The sequence below is a fragment of the Onychostoma macrolepis genome, chromosome 22 (genome assembly GCF_012432095.1).
Source record: "Onychostoma macrolepis isolate SWU-2019 chromosome 22, ASM1243209v1, whole genome shotgun sequence".
Lineage (NCBI taxonomy): Eukaryota > Metazoa > Chordata > Actinopteri > Cypriniformes > Cyprinidae > Onychostoma > Onychostoma macrolepis.
In genome coordinates this window covers 31675067-31692422 of record NC_081176.1, presented here as the reverse complement: position 1 = coordinate 31692422, position 17356 = coordinate 31675067, and the positions used below count along the sequence as shown (strand labels likewise).

Sequence of the window (17356 nt, the reverse complement as noted above, 5' to 3'; positions counted from 1 at the left end):
GGACGCTCAGCGTCTCTGGGGGTGAATGGAGGAGTGGGCTGGCCTGGACTCCGGGCTTCTGCGTGATGATTGGACGGTCTGTATCTCCTTTTGATTGACAGCGATTTTGTCCTATAAAAAGTCGCTGACGCTGAAGCTATTCGAGCTCAGTCCCATCGCGGCTTTGCACTTGGTTCTTATCAATCATTATATATATATATTTTTTATAATAATATATAAAATATATCATTTATAATATTATGTTTTAATATACATGCTGCTAACTCGGAAATTTCAAGATATGCGAGCAAAAAATGCTCCTGACACTTAGGCAATACGAGAATTTACGTATAAATAAATGGACAATTTTTATGATGTAGGCCGAAAATGAGCTTCCCCTCTTTGAAAGACCAGCAGCCGCCACTGTTTATAGGCTATATATTTTATGAAGTATTTATCATATTAATCATAAAATTTGTGAATTTATTATATTTTAGTTTTAAGTTATCTTGCGCCCCCACCAACCATTGAGAACCATTGACCTAAAGCATAAATGATGTGCAATATACCAGCATTGCCTTTGTGATCGACTGGTAGATCGCGATCGACCTATTGGGCTCCCCCGGGCTACACCAAACCCAACCCTAAACTTACAATAGTGTTAACGGAAGCAAAAGTGATATAGAAAACGCATGCGCTGATGCAACCCTGCTATTTTAACTTCCTTATAGGTTAGTTTGAGCTGTTTTGTTGAACCGTAGTTTCACTGGATTCGTACCAGAGTGCTTCACAAACAAGTGCAACGGCGTATCGGGTGAGCTACCGAGCGAACCTACCGCATTTGAAGACCCATACATATGAAGCTGTATATGTGACGCTAATCAGTTTTCAAATTTCGTAGCATGTGAAAATTAATTTGAAGTCAAAATATAATATTGTGTAAGGAATTGTGTGAAAGTTAGGCTTTCTTAATCAAAACTCTGGACCTGCAAATCATACTTTGTGTGGAAATGAATAAAAGTCGCTAAAAGTTTTACTGCCTCTAGTGTTTATTTCAGTTGGAAAATGCAGCGATTTGTACGTATAGGTACGTTTTTGGGTTTTTCAGAAAGGGAGATAGAGTCATGTATTTCCAATAAGCATACATAGAAAAAGTCATGCTTGACTGGAACAATATGAGTAAAGGACAGTATTTATTGAGCAAGCCTGCTTGTTTTTGTAAAGATGTCCTCACAAATTCAGATTACCAAATCAGCTGGCTTTCATGATTAATTGAGTTTGGTTAACTTTTTTTTCTTCATAAATGTTCTAGAAAACTGCACTGACTGGCTAAATCAAGCACAATGTTAAGCCCTTAGAAATCAGAGTTCAAATAGGGGTTGTGTAATGGATTCCTTTGTTTTGGATTAGAATTTAGAATGAAGAAAGCAGCAGAGCAAAGATTGTGAACTAGCAAAGATTGTCATTGATTCTAGGCCAGCTAGTTCACAGTAGTTCACAATCTGCTTTTCCGACACTTAAAGTTCAATTTTGTGGTTACATCTACAAATAGACTTTAACCTGTAAGTAGTGAAAATTAAGAATGCATACTGCAAATATCTGCAAATAGCTCACTTTAATTCAACTTGGATGAATGTTTTGAATGATTTTACTTAAGATATTGTCATATCATTTTAGATGTCTCAATATAGATGACTAGCTTTAGGACCAAAGTCAAATCAGTGTTTTTAGAAGTTGGTTTGACCGGAAAAAATTACTTAAGAGCCCCTCCTATGGGTTTCATGTTCTTGTAATTAAGTAGCATTTTGACACTGGACATTTACCACTTGACTTTTGCCATTTGCAGTGTTGACTGGCTAAGTGTGGGGGTTGTTGGAAAATTATTCAATATTAGATTGATTCATTAAAGTGTTTTCAAAGTGTAGACTGAGACTCATCAGCATTTCCATTCTCATTTTCTCTGTAAAACAATGAATGCTTGCGAATTTAAATAGGCCTTTTGACTAAGGTACAGCATGCACTCTGCTAAACAGCAGGAGGCGCCTGTTGGAGTGCGTGTGGACGAAGGTGGTATCACCGGGTGATCCGCATGAATCACAGGGGCCCACATGACTCCCACCAGTGGTAGGAGGTCATTGATTCTAGGCCAGCTGTGTGCGGACCAAAAACATTATGCAACAGCTCAACGAATCAATTAACAGCATCTCTCAAGACTCTGGACTTGTTTACAACAAATGGGTGTTGAGGATGAATCACTCATGACTCTGATTTAGAGCTGAAGGAACTGCATGAACTTTACATTATTTACTGGGCATCTGAGGCAAGATACCCTCTAAAAAAGACATTTTAAACCCGTTCTCACAGAACAAGTTTTTGCATTTCACTGTGCTGCTTTTTTTCTTATGTAATCATGCTCTAAATCGAATTGCTTGACCGTTGCAGCATCTCACGCATGATGTGCCATTCTGAAAACGCTACTCAGTTTTTAGTAGTGATGCACCAACATTTTGGCAGCTGAAAACAACATTTGGATGAAAATTAATTTTTGGTTTCAGACGAAAACTTTGCCTGCAACAGCTAAACATGTCAGATGTGTGTAAGGTAGAGCTAGTTGATAATATAGATTTTTTTTAAAACGATCTTCATTTTGATGAACTGAGATATTTTATTCTGTGCTGTTTTCAGTTGATGCATTATAAATTATAATTAAATTAATTTAATTACCATTAAATAATCGCAGTAAGCTTTGTGCATTGTTACTTGTATGAAACAAAGGCTTTCAAATTCAAACAAATGTCAAAATTCAAACAAAAGCAAAATACAAACAAATGTTATTTTAATTGCTGAAATGGATCAGTTCAGCAGTGCTTTTGTCTTCATTATTTAATGCACGTTTGAATGAATCTGAATACATTTTATTTTCGAATTAAGTTTTTGGTTAAATAAACAACAGTGTTGATAGTACATTTCCGCGCTACTGAATGAATTCTTGGTTTGTTCTTTGGCATGTTCATGAGATAAGTAGATAGGTCCCGATTGGTGAACAAATCATTGTTTTGAGTCAAATCTTTTGGTGACTCAGTTGCTCTAGTTAGCAAATCAGATCCATTTTTGAGTTAAATTCACTGCCTCTTGTCGCCGCTGATAGCCTTGTGGGCAGTACGCTGACATACAGCACCGTTGCGCTACGGGTGTCCCGAGTTCGAATCCTGACTCGAGGACCTTTCCAGATCCCACCCCCCTATCTCTCTCCCACTTTGCTTCCTGCCAGCTCAGATCTGTCCTATAATAATAAAGCCAAAAAAGCCAAAAATAAATAAATAAATACAGGAAAGTCAATCATGTATGTTTAAAGTGACAGAGTCCAGTATCTCTTCATTTATCATTTTATCACACAGCAAAGAGAACTTGTGAGAACAGACAGCAATGAATGCATTTTAGAGTTGTTATCCAAAGGTTTTTCAATTTTGCAGTTTTATAGTGTTTCACCGCGTTACTCGCCATGAAAATGGCCAAGGCATATGGCGTTAAAACACCAACCAACTTAATCATGTGGACAAAATTTTAAAAACTTGTTTGCACTTAAGATGGAAATATCACGTTTTCAGATATAGCCTAAATACCCTGAGAGTTCAAAATAAGTTTCTGTACGTGTTCCTCTGCACGTCTATCAATTTGACTAATACCAGGCTCTTTTCTTAGGAACTGAGTTTCCCTCTTTGTGGGCATTTCTACTGCAAGGAGGAAGTTTCAGTTGGAATAGACTGGAACTCAAGTGTGTGTGCTTTGTTAGTCACGATGCAACATGCAGATAGATTTGACGTCATATGCATAAACCATGTTAATTAGGTTGCTGAGAAAGGGGTAATAAGATTTTGTCATGATAACTGATATCAACAAAACTTGCAAGAACTATATGATTCATTCATAAGCTCATCAATACTAAACCTCCAGTAAATGACTGTTTAATGAATTCAGCATTTTGATTTAACAAAAATGTGCGAACTAACTCTTTTAAAAAAAAGAAAAAAACCACGATACAGGTTGTTTCTTTAACTTTGAAAATTACACCTGCTTTGCAAGTGTAGTGACTATTTAAAGTTGCATTTATGTATTCATTCATATGTAGCACGGGTATATTTGTAGCAATAGCCAACAATACACTGTACGAGTCAAAATTATCGATTTTTCTTTTATGCCAAAACTCATCAAAAGTAAAGATCATGTTCCATGAAGATATTTAGTAAATTTCCTACCGTAAATCTATATAAACCTTATTTTTGATTAGTAATATGCACTGCTAAGGACTTCATTTTGACAACTTTAAAGACGATTTTCTCAATATTTTGATTGTTTTTTTTGCACTTCCAGATTCCAGACTTTCAAATAGTCGTATCTCAGCCGAATATCGTCCTATCCTAACAAACCTTATTTATTCAGCTTTCAGATGATGTATAAATCAATTGCAAAAAATTTACGCTTATTACTGGTTTTGTGGTCCAGGGTCACATATTTTTTATTTTTCCATGGCACACTCTTGTTGATATTCACTTTATTGAAGGATAAGAATCTTATTTCCAAGTTAAGGAACTAACTTTTCTGCCAAGAGTTAGCGGGATATCAGTGAATTTCAATCAAGATTTGACTTTGATTTTAACTATTTTTAAATAGTTTCCTCGAATTTTGGATCCTGTGGAAATGGGTTTCCTAAAGGTCATATTTAGGTAAACAGGTTTGAATTCAGCAGTCAGTTGGTGTATATATAGACTAACATGCACTATTCCTATGCAACTACTTGACAACACAAGCAGGTGTTGACACCAGTTTAGGGCAGATGCAGTGGACACTAGGCATGGGCCGGTATGAGATTCTGACGGTATGATAACCTTAGATAAAAAAAATATCACGGTTTCACGGTATCATGGTATTGCGATTATAGCTCTAAAATATGTTATTTTTAAATGTCTGGGTAAAAAACAACAACGTTTTTTCCACTGTACACAATACATTTTATTTTTAAGAAACATATAGAACATTTAGGAATGGTAAACATGTCAGGCTAAATAATTAATATAAATAATTGAATTCTTGTTAATTAAATTACGTGCAGTCACTTAAGTGAGCCTAAACCTGCAGCTCAACAATAATCAGAACATACATAAATTATTTTCTGTAAAAAAAATTAAAAAAAATCCTTCTAAATGAAAAAAATTGAAAATTCAGTCACTTAACCTAAATCTACAGCTCAATAATCAAAAACATAAATCAAAACAATTTCTGTAAAAAATAAAAAATGCAGTCATTAAACCTGCAGCTCAACAAGGTTTTTGGAGATATGCTCACTTTCTACACATTCATCTTTCAGTCCAAGTTATGAGCGGTGAGGTACAAAGATGTGTGCACATACACATCAGGAGCGTGCGCGATTGTGTCTCACACACACACACACACGGTCTCTCTCCGTATAATACTCAAACAGTGGCAAAGACACCCGAGCCAGCAGTTTGTTTCTTTTTTAAATGACGTGATTTTGAACAGATGTAAACAATGGCAGGAGGCTTAAAATTATAGACGTGATACCAGCTAAATTTATTGTACCAAATCGCAGAAACGTAGTACTTTAGTCTGCTATTCCCCGCTCTGTGAAGTAATGTGAGGGAGGAAACTAGTTGACGTTAGCTAGTTAATTAGGTATAGTATTTATTTCAACACTCAAACAACCGGTGAATGGGTCTCTGTCTTGATTGAGGGTGAAAGAGGGAGAAATGAAGACGACACAGATATATCGTTTGTGCACGACCTGGAAGTATTTATTTAGCGATCGGCGCCAAAACGGCATCTGTACGGAACATCAACGTTACCCGAGAAATTCCCATACGGCAGACTTCGCCTTTTTCGACGGGGGAAAAAGTTCCAGGGATTCACCTCATGCGGCCATCATCCCACACACAGGTGACTCTCACTGACCGCTGTCCGGAGGGGGAGGAGTCGTGTGACTCGTTACGCTCTTCACTGCTCACAACTGAGAGAGTCCGGCACTTTCCATCTTTGACGACACGTAAAAAAACTGCGCATACCGCAGGAACGGTATAACAGAAAATTTTAGTGGTTTTGAAACCGTGAATTTTCCAAACCGCGGAATACCTTGAAACCGGTTATCGTCCCATGCCTAGTGGACACTAGAGACGACTTGATCCTTTTGGGATTGATTGCAGCTTTCACACCTTTTTCACTCAGTCTAATTTAAGACACTCCTGAGAGGAGTGCAGAGAAGTGCACTCCTTTAAGAGACTCCTGAGAGAAGTGACTGCTTTTTAATGCTAATACATTCATGAAATAATGTTTTACACATGAATGCATCTGATCGCCAACCAGTTAATGGAAGATTCTTGTAGTCTAGGATACATCTGTTGATTTTTGGCAGCACTTTTTCTTTTCAGATTTTGTTTAGCGCCTGAAGAAATGCGTTAGTTGCACAGGTTGTGAAATTTAAGGACACTTAATGTGGTTTGGGAGACACCTATGATCTGTGGCGGCATGTGTCGGTTTGCATGTACACGTATGTTTGACGTGCCTGCAGTTCAGTTCAGTTCACAATCTGGATGACCGAGAATAAGATCTAGAAAGCACATGTATCCCAGAAAAAGAAAAAAAAAAAAAAAAAGTCTTAAGCTTGTTTTTGTGACCACTGAGTACCCAAAATTAAATTGGAGGCTGGTGACTTCTTTGCGGTCGTCGTCCTTGAATGCACTACATAATTAATTTTATTTTATTTATTTTTTAATTCATTTTTGTATTCGTTTAGGGACTCGTTCTAATATAAAGATTTTAAAATTCAAGGAATGCTTTTTGTTCACTTTTAACCAATTTATAATTGATTTCAGCTTTGTGCATGTTAAGCACTTGCATAATTAGTCAAAACAGATCTGCCTTTCATTTGTAAACAATATGTATTTAGCATAGTACACTACCAGTCAAAAGTTTGGAATAATTAAGGGTTATGTATGTGTCTGTTGATTTATTCAAGAAGTCTCTTCTGCTTACCAAGGCTGCATTTGTTTGTTCAGAAATATAGTTATACTGTGAGATATTATCACAATTTAAAATAACTGTTTTCTATTTGAATATTTCTTAAAATGTAGTGTCACACGAGCCTTCAGAAATCACTCAAATAATGTATTTTCCAAGACTCTTTCCTAAAATGTTTGCTTTGAATGCGTTAAAAAGTCGTCTGTATGATTTAATGTGCAATATAAACTTTAATAAGACAACTCCCAATCCCAGACGAGGAAACACGAGTAGCATAGAGAGGCTTGCTGATGCTTGGCTCCGCCTCTCGGGTGACGGCACTCGAGGCCACGCCTCCTGGGAGAGCACAGCTCATAAGCCACGCCTCCTGAGAGAGCACACACTCCTTAAATCCTGAGGAGCGCCTTTACTACTAACACGCTTCTGTGTCTGAGACTAAACGATTACCAACATGCGCTGCAAAATGAGTTATTGCCTGCCGTACTCTCCTGGATCCTCTCCTACATATTCTGGGAGGATATTATCATGCAGAGCACGATGCAGGTAAACGTTATAACTTTATAACAGGATTGAAACGCGATGCTTTTATTATTTTCCTGAGATGAACTCTTGAGTGCATTCATTGCTTTGAGTGGCTTTTCTGAAAAGACGCTTAGTTTTATTAGTTATGTATCTTTGTTGCAAAAACGTTTGCGTTAAATGTGGGTTTGTTGTGTGATGTTATTATGTTAGATTTGTGAATGTTCGTTTGTTTAAGCTTAAGGACATGTATGTCACGTAGTGTTTCAGTTCGTTAATATGAATGCATCTAAAAACTTGCCGTTCAAGGTTGTTTATACTGAAACTCTTCAGCATGCGAAGTGTTTATTAAGCGAAGCGTAATTATTTATTATCAGTTTACGTTAAAGCCTCGATTGTTTTAATAACGGAGCGTTATTGCGCAACCCAATGACGGAACGCAGAGGAGTAAAACTGAACTCGAGAGACTCGAGGGGCGTTTAAAAAAGATTTACTGTTTTTAGCTGCTCATAAAAACGCAGCGTTCATAGCGCAGAACGCGACCCGACGCGCGTTCCCAGTAAGAACGCGTTCTGTGTGAACGGACAGTAACAGGGTTGAAGAACGTCTTTCCCCCCCCCACCTTCTGTCTTTCTTCGGTTTTTCGGTCTTTAGTTCTGTCTGTTGGCAGTTTTGTTGTAAATGTTTGTATTTTGCAATAGTTAGACCTTCATAACTTAATTGTTTTTGCACAAATTCTGGATATATTTCCTTATGCGTAATGGGATATAACGTTGACAGGTTGTTTTGGATGTGGATGGAGTATGTGCATGCCTGATTTCTATCTTATCTCGCAGCACTCAACACGTGTATGATTTTCTATGATGCGTGCTGATAAGCTCAACAAGGAAATGTCGTCTACATTTACCATTCTTAATTATTGTGCACGCATAGTTGGCAGGTAGTTAGTTGGAAGTGTGATTTAACAGATGTGATGTAACGAGCCTGACGGAACTTGACAGAAATATTCCTTAGAAGAGATAACAATGTAATTATCTCTCTTTGTTGTATTTTTTTTAAACCGTCTTTGTTTTCTTTTTGCAGTGCCTCTGGCGCCAGTGTTGTGGCCATTGATAACAAAATAGAGCAAGCTATGGTGAGTATTTTAATTGTTTTTTTGTTTGTTTGTTTCTTAAATGTTAATGCATTTATCAGTGAATTAAAAATAACTTTGATATTTTATTTGGGGCATAAAGGAAAGAGGTGTGTGTGTGTTTATCTGTTTTTGCAAATAAACTCTCTTTATATTTATATATATATATATATATATATATATATATATATATATATATAACTTGTTTTTAAATGTTTCTTATGTTATCATGTGTTATTGTTAGTTAGCTATATATTTTTTTTTTTACTTAATCAAAATAACCCAACTGAAGTTTGATTGAGATTAAATGGAATTGACAATGAAAAAACATGATTTTTGAAAATTGTTAAAAATGGAGTTGTCGGTTTTTAACAGAAAAAGGAAAAAAAAAACTTTGAAGTTCAATAAATGTCAAATAATTTGACCTTTTATGACAAGGTAATTAAAGTTAATATGGAGCAATTAATAATTCATGATATTTGTAAACAATACTTTCTGCCTTTTGAAAATGATTAGGATGTGTACAACTTTTTACTTTTTATCTATTTATTTTTGACTTTTTTTTTTTTTTTTTTTTACTTGATTGTTATACCACAAGGCATTTTGGAGTCATTAAATTGAAACTTTTCTTGACAAGTTTTTCAAATCCATATGAAACTAGAACAAATATCAAGAGTACATTTATAATAACTTGCATTTATCATGAACAGACTCAATGTAATAAATCCCATTGATTGGAGAAAAAGTTCTTCTATTCAAGGAGTAGAAGACACTTTATCCCTAAAACTTGTTATATTACACAAGTGCTGGTAAATGAAACCATATGTAATTTTAGAGTTTTAAGCAAAAATAGATCTGATGTAATTTACAAAAAATTTTTCTTGTCATAAAAATAGCCACAGAATCTGGCATGACACACACACACACACACACACAAAATCTAAGAACATGCATCTGAAACATTCCATTGACCATCGCTGTGCTCTTCTCCTCAGGATCTTGTGAAAAGCCATTTAATGTACGCCGTGCGCGAGGAAGTGGAGGTCATGAAGGAGCAGATCAAGGAGCTCTATGAGAGGAACTCACTTCTGGAGAGAGAAAACGCAGTATTAAAATCTCTGGCCAACACTGAGCAGCTGACCCAGCTCACCTCTCAGCTCAACAACCTCGGCAGCACTTCGCCCCAACAGACGGCGGTCAACGCCATCCTGCAGGAGGGAAGCAAACTCGTGGCCTTGCCCCCGCAGCCCAACGTGTCCACAGCGTGAAGACCTGGATTCACTAGACTTGCATAAAAAAACAAAAAAAAAACATCCAATCTGCAAAGGAGATTTTGGTTTCCAGTCGTGTTTGCCACTTGCGGAGAGCCATGCTTCGTTATACGTGCTGCTTGGCTTTCTCTGTATTAGACAATCATTTTGGGAGAAGCAAATTTGGCTCCATTATGGGTGCGGTAGATTTCTGTGGGAATGGGCTGCTGGCGAATGCGAAAGAGTTCAGTAGAAAAGTTGAGATTTAGCAGGAAGCTAAACAGCGATTTAGATCTGGAAACGGAGAGCAACTACCGTGGAAAGCTTGGGAGAGCCTACAGCATGAGTCCTTTCGTCTGTTTAGTTTTTCTGTTTGCATATATTTATTAGAGGGCTGCTATTTTCATAATGTAAATGAGCAATGTAACAGAGATCTAATTATATATATATATATATATATATATATATATATATATATAAAAGAAACGTTCTTTTGGTTTCTGAAATGTAAGATACTTGTTTAACAAGGCAATAATGTCCCCATGGCACAGTTCCAACACTAAAAGTGATTCAACAACATTTCTGATACAGTCCTGTATAGTTGAGTTGGTTCGGGGTTGAATGTACATGTGTATAGATTGTAAAGTATAGCCAGTTGTACAGGTGAGCAGCAGTTATCAAGTATTTTTCTTTCGGATTTTATTAAGTATACTCGCTATACTTTCCCTAAGTACTTAAACTCTGGTTTTTCAATTCGGGATGGGGGAAGAAGCTGTGAATTAGTTCGTACAATGTATTTGTAACCAAAGAAGAAAAGCTGTGTGCATTTGTTTTTTTTAACGCACATTTTCTTGTTTGTTTGTTCACTCGCGCTTTTTTTTTTTTTTTTTTGTAACTTTGTCTCCTTTTTGTTTCTGATTAGCATGTGCTGCATGATCTATCAGACTATTTTCTTACCTCATGTTTTTTTTTTTCTTATTCATCATAATTTAAGCAGTCTGTGAACGATATTTGATTATGGACGGTGAAGGGTGATTTTTGGAGGAAAAAACCCAGTTATGTTAACAAAAAAAAATAAAAATGAGTCATCTGTTTTCATTTGCATGGTGTTGTAAGACTTGACGTACAAACAAATGTTTATTACATTGCAGAAAATGTACAAAAATAAATGCCGATTTATATTTCCAGGTGTAGTTTACACTGATAACCTTCAAGGAACGATAAAATAATCATCGTAATGAAATCAAAGCTGAAAAAGTGTTCACAGATGTCGTTTATGTATAGGGCATGTCCTCTGTTTTTAATGTCTTTTGTGCCTCTTGTGCTATGGACGCAGCGATCTGTTTTTTTTTTTTGCCCAGTTTGAGCCAAACAGAAATATTGTACAATCACTGTACATCGGTCTGAACTTCTTAGGTTTGCTTGTTTTTCTTTTTTTGTTGAAGGAAATGTAGTATACAAGCAAAATGTATTGTACTTGATCACTGAGCCTTTGAGAATATCTTTAAAAAAAATACCCTTGTAATGTGCTGTTTTTGAAAAGTTTAGTTTTCTGTCAGAAATAAATTACTGTTCCATTGAGAACTAAACCATTTTAAATTGCTGTTTTCTTGTGCATAACTCGCACAACAAACATTAATGGACATGAATTGCTAACTTTTTAAAGATGAGTTTCACATACACTTAGATAATTCAATATGGACATACCATAGACTTAAAGGTTAATTAAAATGTATACAGACCAAGGATGATAACTATAACGATAAAGATAGTTTAATTTAACAATCCACACCACAATAAGTATAATGACACAGAGTAATATAACTGGAATCACATGTTGTAGCTGTTTAACAATAAAACCATTGACAGCCGATCAGAATCCACCCAAATTTAAAGAGCACGAGCATTTAAATGTGCCTGAGAGACAAACACGGCCAATCCAAAATGTCCACGCCCCTATTTTGATAGCCCCGCCCCCAAATTCACAAACATTCTGTGCAACACAAGCACCTCCCCCATCGCGTGTCAACACGCCCCCTTACTGGTGATTGGCTACAAGTGTGTTTTGGCGCTCAGTCCGATCCACTTTCAAAAGTGTTTCTCAAAAATGCTTACTGCACCTTTAAAAATGCAGACGACAAAACTGTAGTGCATGCTTATAATAAACAGAACATTATGTTTTGCTGTGAACGCTAATATAGTTATGATTCTTGGTGTGAACCATTTTTCCATTTCACTGTGCTACTTTTGTTTTCCATGTAAACGTGCTAGATGAACGCTTGTCCACATGTCCCTTTGCAGCATCTCGCGCACAAAGCAGCTTTAAAATAAGTTAAACTTTAAAAGAACGCATGTCGAGGCATTGCATTTTCCCTCCATTCCACTGCCTCCATCTTATAGCTACGCTTTCAGAGCGAAACCACAGAACGCGTTTGACGTCATTTGCAGACACAGCGTTCTAAAACTTTTAAAAACATTGCTCTCAACACTGTAAAAACTGATAAGTTGACTTAACTTAAAAAATTGAGGAAACCCGTTGCCTTAAAATTTTTAAGTAAATGATAATTAAAAAAATAAGTTAATTGAATTGTCAAGTTCACTTAACTTTTTTTTTTTTTTTAATTATTATGTACTTAATCATTTTAAGGCAACAGGTTTTTTTTTAAGTTAAGTCAACTTTCACTTTTTACAGTGAAGTTAAAAGTTTAAAAAGCGCAATTTCTAGGCATTGCATTTTTTATTTTTATTTTTGTATTACACTACCACTGCAACTCAAGTTTGTAAATGCAAAAAAAAAAATGTTTGCATTGCACCAGTGGGTCATTCTACAGAAACGTCCACTTTTGGTATGGCAAGATGTCTTAAATTTTTTTTTTTTTTTTTTTTAACATTTAAACTTAGACCACATTATTAGATTACCTTTTAACTTTATGAATGCATATAAATGACAGCTTAATTTTTTTTTTTGTGCTTTTTTGTGCAATTATTTCAAGACCACATGTATCATTTTTTGTCACTGGTGTTGCCTTCTTTAGCAATATTAAAAGTTTTTATGAAATATTATTTCTAAAAAACAATTTTCAGCACATGTAGTCAGAGTTACAGAAAAATAATGAAAATGCAAGAAATAAGGAGATTATGTTTTATTTATTTAATGTGACAGACAAAAACAGTACAGTAACTCAGTAACACAGCACAGTAACACCAGTGACATACATTAGACCTGATACACTGATCGTCACTGGTGTTATCCATAAGGAAGGTAACACCAGTGACAGTAACACCAGTGACATACATTAGACCTGATATACTGATCGTCACTGGTGTTATCCATAAGGAAGGTAACACCAGTGACAGTAACACCAGTGACATACATTAGACCTGATATACTGATCGTCACTGGTGTTATCCATAAGGAAGGTAACACCAGTGACAGTAACACCAGTGACATACATTAGACCTGATACACTGATCGTCACTGGTGTTATCCATAAGGAAGGTAACACCAGTGACAGTAACACCAGTGACATACATTAGACCTGATATACTGATCGTCACTGGTGTTATCCATAAGGAAGGTAACACCAGTGACAGTAACACCAGTGACATACATTAGACCTGATACACTGATCGTCACTGGTGTTATCCATAGGAAGGTAACACCAGTGACAGTAACACCAGTGACATACATTAGACCTGATATACTGATCGTCACTGGTGTTATCCATAGGAAGGTAACACCAGTGACAGTAACACCAGTGACATACATTAGACCTGATATACTGATCGTCACTGGTGTTATCCATAAGGAAGGTAACACCAGTGACAGTAACACCAGTGACATACATTAGACCTGATACACTGATCGTCACTGGTGTTATCCATAAGGAAGGTAACACCAGTGACAGTAACACCAGTGACATACATTAGACCTGATACACTGATCGTCACTGGTGTTATCCATAAGGAAGGTAACACCAGTGACAGTAACACCAGTGACATACATTAGACCTGATACACTGATCGTCACTGGTGTTATCCATAAGGAAGGTAACACCAGTGACAGTAACACCAGTGACATACATTAGACCTGATACACTGATCGTCACTGGTGTTATCCATAAGGAAGGTAACACCAGTGACAGTAACACCAGTGACATACATTAGGCCTGATATACATTTTTTACATTTCCCTAACAATTAATAGGTCACACCAGTGACATCAACTAAAAGCTTCATATGAAATCATGATATAAATGAGAAAATTTATCATAACTGAAAAGAAACAGTGGACTAAACATGGGCCTTTTTTCATAGATGTTTAGAAAATAGGAAGGAGGAAGTCAGGTGATCATCAGTGTGATTTTTATTTCAAAATAAAAGACTTTCAAGCGGTAACACCAGTGACACAACTCCAGGGGACCACTATTTTCATTACATATTTTATAATATTTTTTGGCATTTTGTTTTATTATGCCATTTACATCATATATTTGATAGTTATGAATAGACATTTATATTTTAAATGGTAGAAAATCCTGTTTTTGACCTCAAAATAAAGCACTTTCCTGCTGTACACGGCTGTGGGGACGAGCAGTTCTGTGGTACCTGGAATTATATATAATTAATAAAAATAAAAATAATAATAATAATGCCACATTGATGCTCAGGAAGGTGTAATTGTTCAAATAACATATTGTTTCATTTTAAAATATAAAAAAATTGTAACCCTAATGTGTATTTCAATTGTAATATGTCTGTAAAGTCTAGGGACAGAAAAGTGGACGTTTCTGTAGAATGACCCGCTCCATTATTTTCTACGTAAACATGGACGCATGGAAGCTGCAGAAAGTGTTCAGAATAAAATCGGCAGGTACGATGCGAAGTATGGAGTTTGAAGTCTCTGCAGAGCAAAATAAGTGGGCGTTTCTTGCGTGTTTTCAAAGTGCTGGGTGTTTCTAAATCATGCAATGATAAACGACCCCCCTGGGTTTTAGGCCCAAATATGACAATCATAGGCTACTAGACTGAATGTTCAGTTTACTTGTAGCCTGTTAGCAGAGTGCACTTTCTTCACCATGTAAACTCATATTCATGCTGTTATATATAGGCCTACAGTAGGCTACCTACCATTATTATTATTTTTAATTTCCATATACACGCTATAATCAATGTTTATTAAAAATAAACATGCCGATTTTTTTCTGAACCGCCCTCCACTCCGTTGCGCTCGCACATTAGGCACGATTTATTAATTTTTTTGCATTTGATTAAAAATAAAATTTCAGCAGCTCTAGTAAGACAACAGTGCATTATTCCGCTCAAGTCGGTTCGATAGTGTGAATGCTGCAAAGTTCATCATTATGAAGCGAACTCAACTCAACTGTAAAGCGGATCTACACAATATAACAGTGCATTATTCAGCTCATAAATAGTGCAAAGTTCGTCATTGAGTTACATAAAACAATTTTTGAAGGTTATGAGTCATTGAAACAGATAATTGAATTTTTTAGTAAAAAAAAAAAAAAGAGTTATATTATAAGTATTGTTGAGGACAGCTATGTCTTACTAGATCAGGAGTTTCCGCTACATGCCAAATGAACTGAGTGGAAACAAAATACTTGTGAATACAAAAACGTGTTCAATAAAGTTATTAATTAAATATCTCATTAAATAATCTTGATCTTTTTTTTTTTTTTTTTTTTTTTAGCATTAATCAGGACTTGTGGTTCACTGCTGCCATCTTCTGGTCATTTCTGTCAATTAGCTCTAAATTCCATCAAATTACAAAATAAATATTTAATTACTTACATTCCTTATTCTTTCTAAAAATGTATTTGTACTACAAAAAGTATATATTCTATTCTATTCTATTCTATTCTATTCTATTCTATTCTATATCGTTCTATTATGGTGTTGTCGTGGCTGGTTGCTACCATAAATTATACCTTCAAAAGCGAAATGGAAATATGCTGCCCTTGGCTCTAACTCTCAATGCAGAAAGCCTTAAAATGTTTTAATTTTAATAAAATCGTCTTTAAAGTTGTCCAAATGAAGTTCCTAGCAATGCATATTACCATTGATATTACTAATCAAAAATTAAGTTTTGATGTATTTACGGTAGGAAATTTACAAAATATCTTCATGGAACATAATCTTTACTTAATATCCTAATGATTTTTGGCATAAAAGAAAAATGTATAATTTTGACCCATACAATGTATTGTTGGCTATTGCTACAAATATACCTGTGCTGCTTATCACTGCTTTTGTGCTCCAGGGTCACATATGGAAAACATTGTAGTTTAACAGCGCCACCGTGTGGCCACAACGTGTAAGGCCACAAATGAAGTTGAGAACAGAGACGGACGCTTTTTCTCATCGCTTAGGACGGTTGTGTTTGTATTTAAATTCAGTTAAGTTTTGGTTGTTTTTAATTGTTCATAAATATTTTGCTTTAAATATACTTAAATATTTAAATTGCATTTAAATGTAATCATAATTAAAATGAATGTAATGCAATAAATTAAATATAAAAATGAATGCAAAATAAATTAAATATGCCAAATATATCAAAACTTAATTTTTTGCTTTAAAATAATTTACATTTAATTTATAATTAAAATAAATGAAATGTAATAAATCTAAAAGTAAATGCAAAATAAATTAAATAGGCTATACCAAATAAATAAAAACTAAATTATTCATTAATACTTGCTTCGAATATAATTTACATTTAATTAACAAATGAAATTAAATATAATACATGAAATATAAAAATAAATTAAATATACCATTTAAATAAAAACCAAATTGTTCATTAATATTTTGCTTTAAATACAATTTAAATGTAATTAATAATTACAATAAATGCAGAATAAATTAAATGTACCAAATGAAATAAACTAAATTGTTCATGAAAGTTTCATTTCAAATACAATCCAAATTTAATAAATAATTAAAACAAACGCAACGAAAAAAAAAAACCTATAAAAATAAATGCAAAATAAATTAAATTAAATTTACTACCAAAATTAAAAAATATAAACGAAATAAAAACTTTTCAAATTGTTCATAAATATTCGGTTTAGATACAACTCAAATATAAAAAAAATAATTCAAATAAACGTGATATAACAACTGAAAAATACAAATAAATGCAAAATAAATGAAATATACAAATAATAAACACAAAATTGTTCATAAATAGTTTGTCTTAAATATAATTAATAATCAAAATAAATGAAACATTAATAATGCAAAATCAATATACAAAAACAACATGAATGAAATACATAAAATAACAACCGTAGCTGGCGATCTTACTTAATATTACTTAATCACCAAATATTTAATCTAATATATCAATATATTATGAGTACATGGCCAGTATAGTGTATATGCTTTGATAAGATAAAAGTCTACGTTGAACTTTTATTTTGAAAAA

At 34.7% G+C, this 17356-nt stretch overlaps 1 protein-coding gene across 1 annotated transcript in view; it reads left to right on the top strand.

The window, feature by feature from the left end:
• The window catches only part of tsc22d2 (TSC22 domain family 2), a 30988-nt gene extending 18880 nt beyond the window's left edge, over positions 1–12108 (top strand). Inside the window, exons 2-3 of the mRNA XM_058760436.1 lie at positions 8611–8662; positions 9655–12108. Coding sequence (XP_058616419.1) covers positions 8611–8662; positions 9655–9927 — 325 coding nt within the window. The 3' untranslated portion in view covers positions 9928–12108. The remainder of the gene's footprint in view (positions 1–8610; positions 8663–9654) is intronic.
• The last annotated feature ends 5248 nt before the right edge of the window (positions 12109–17356 follow it).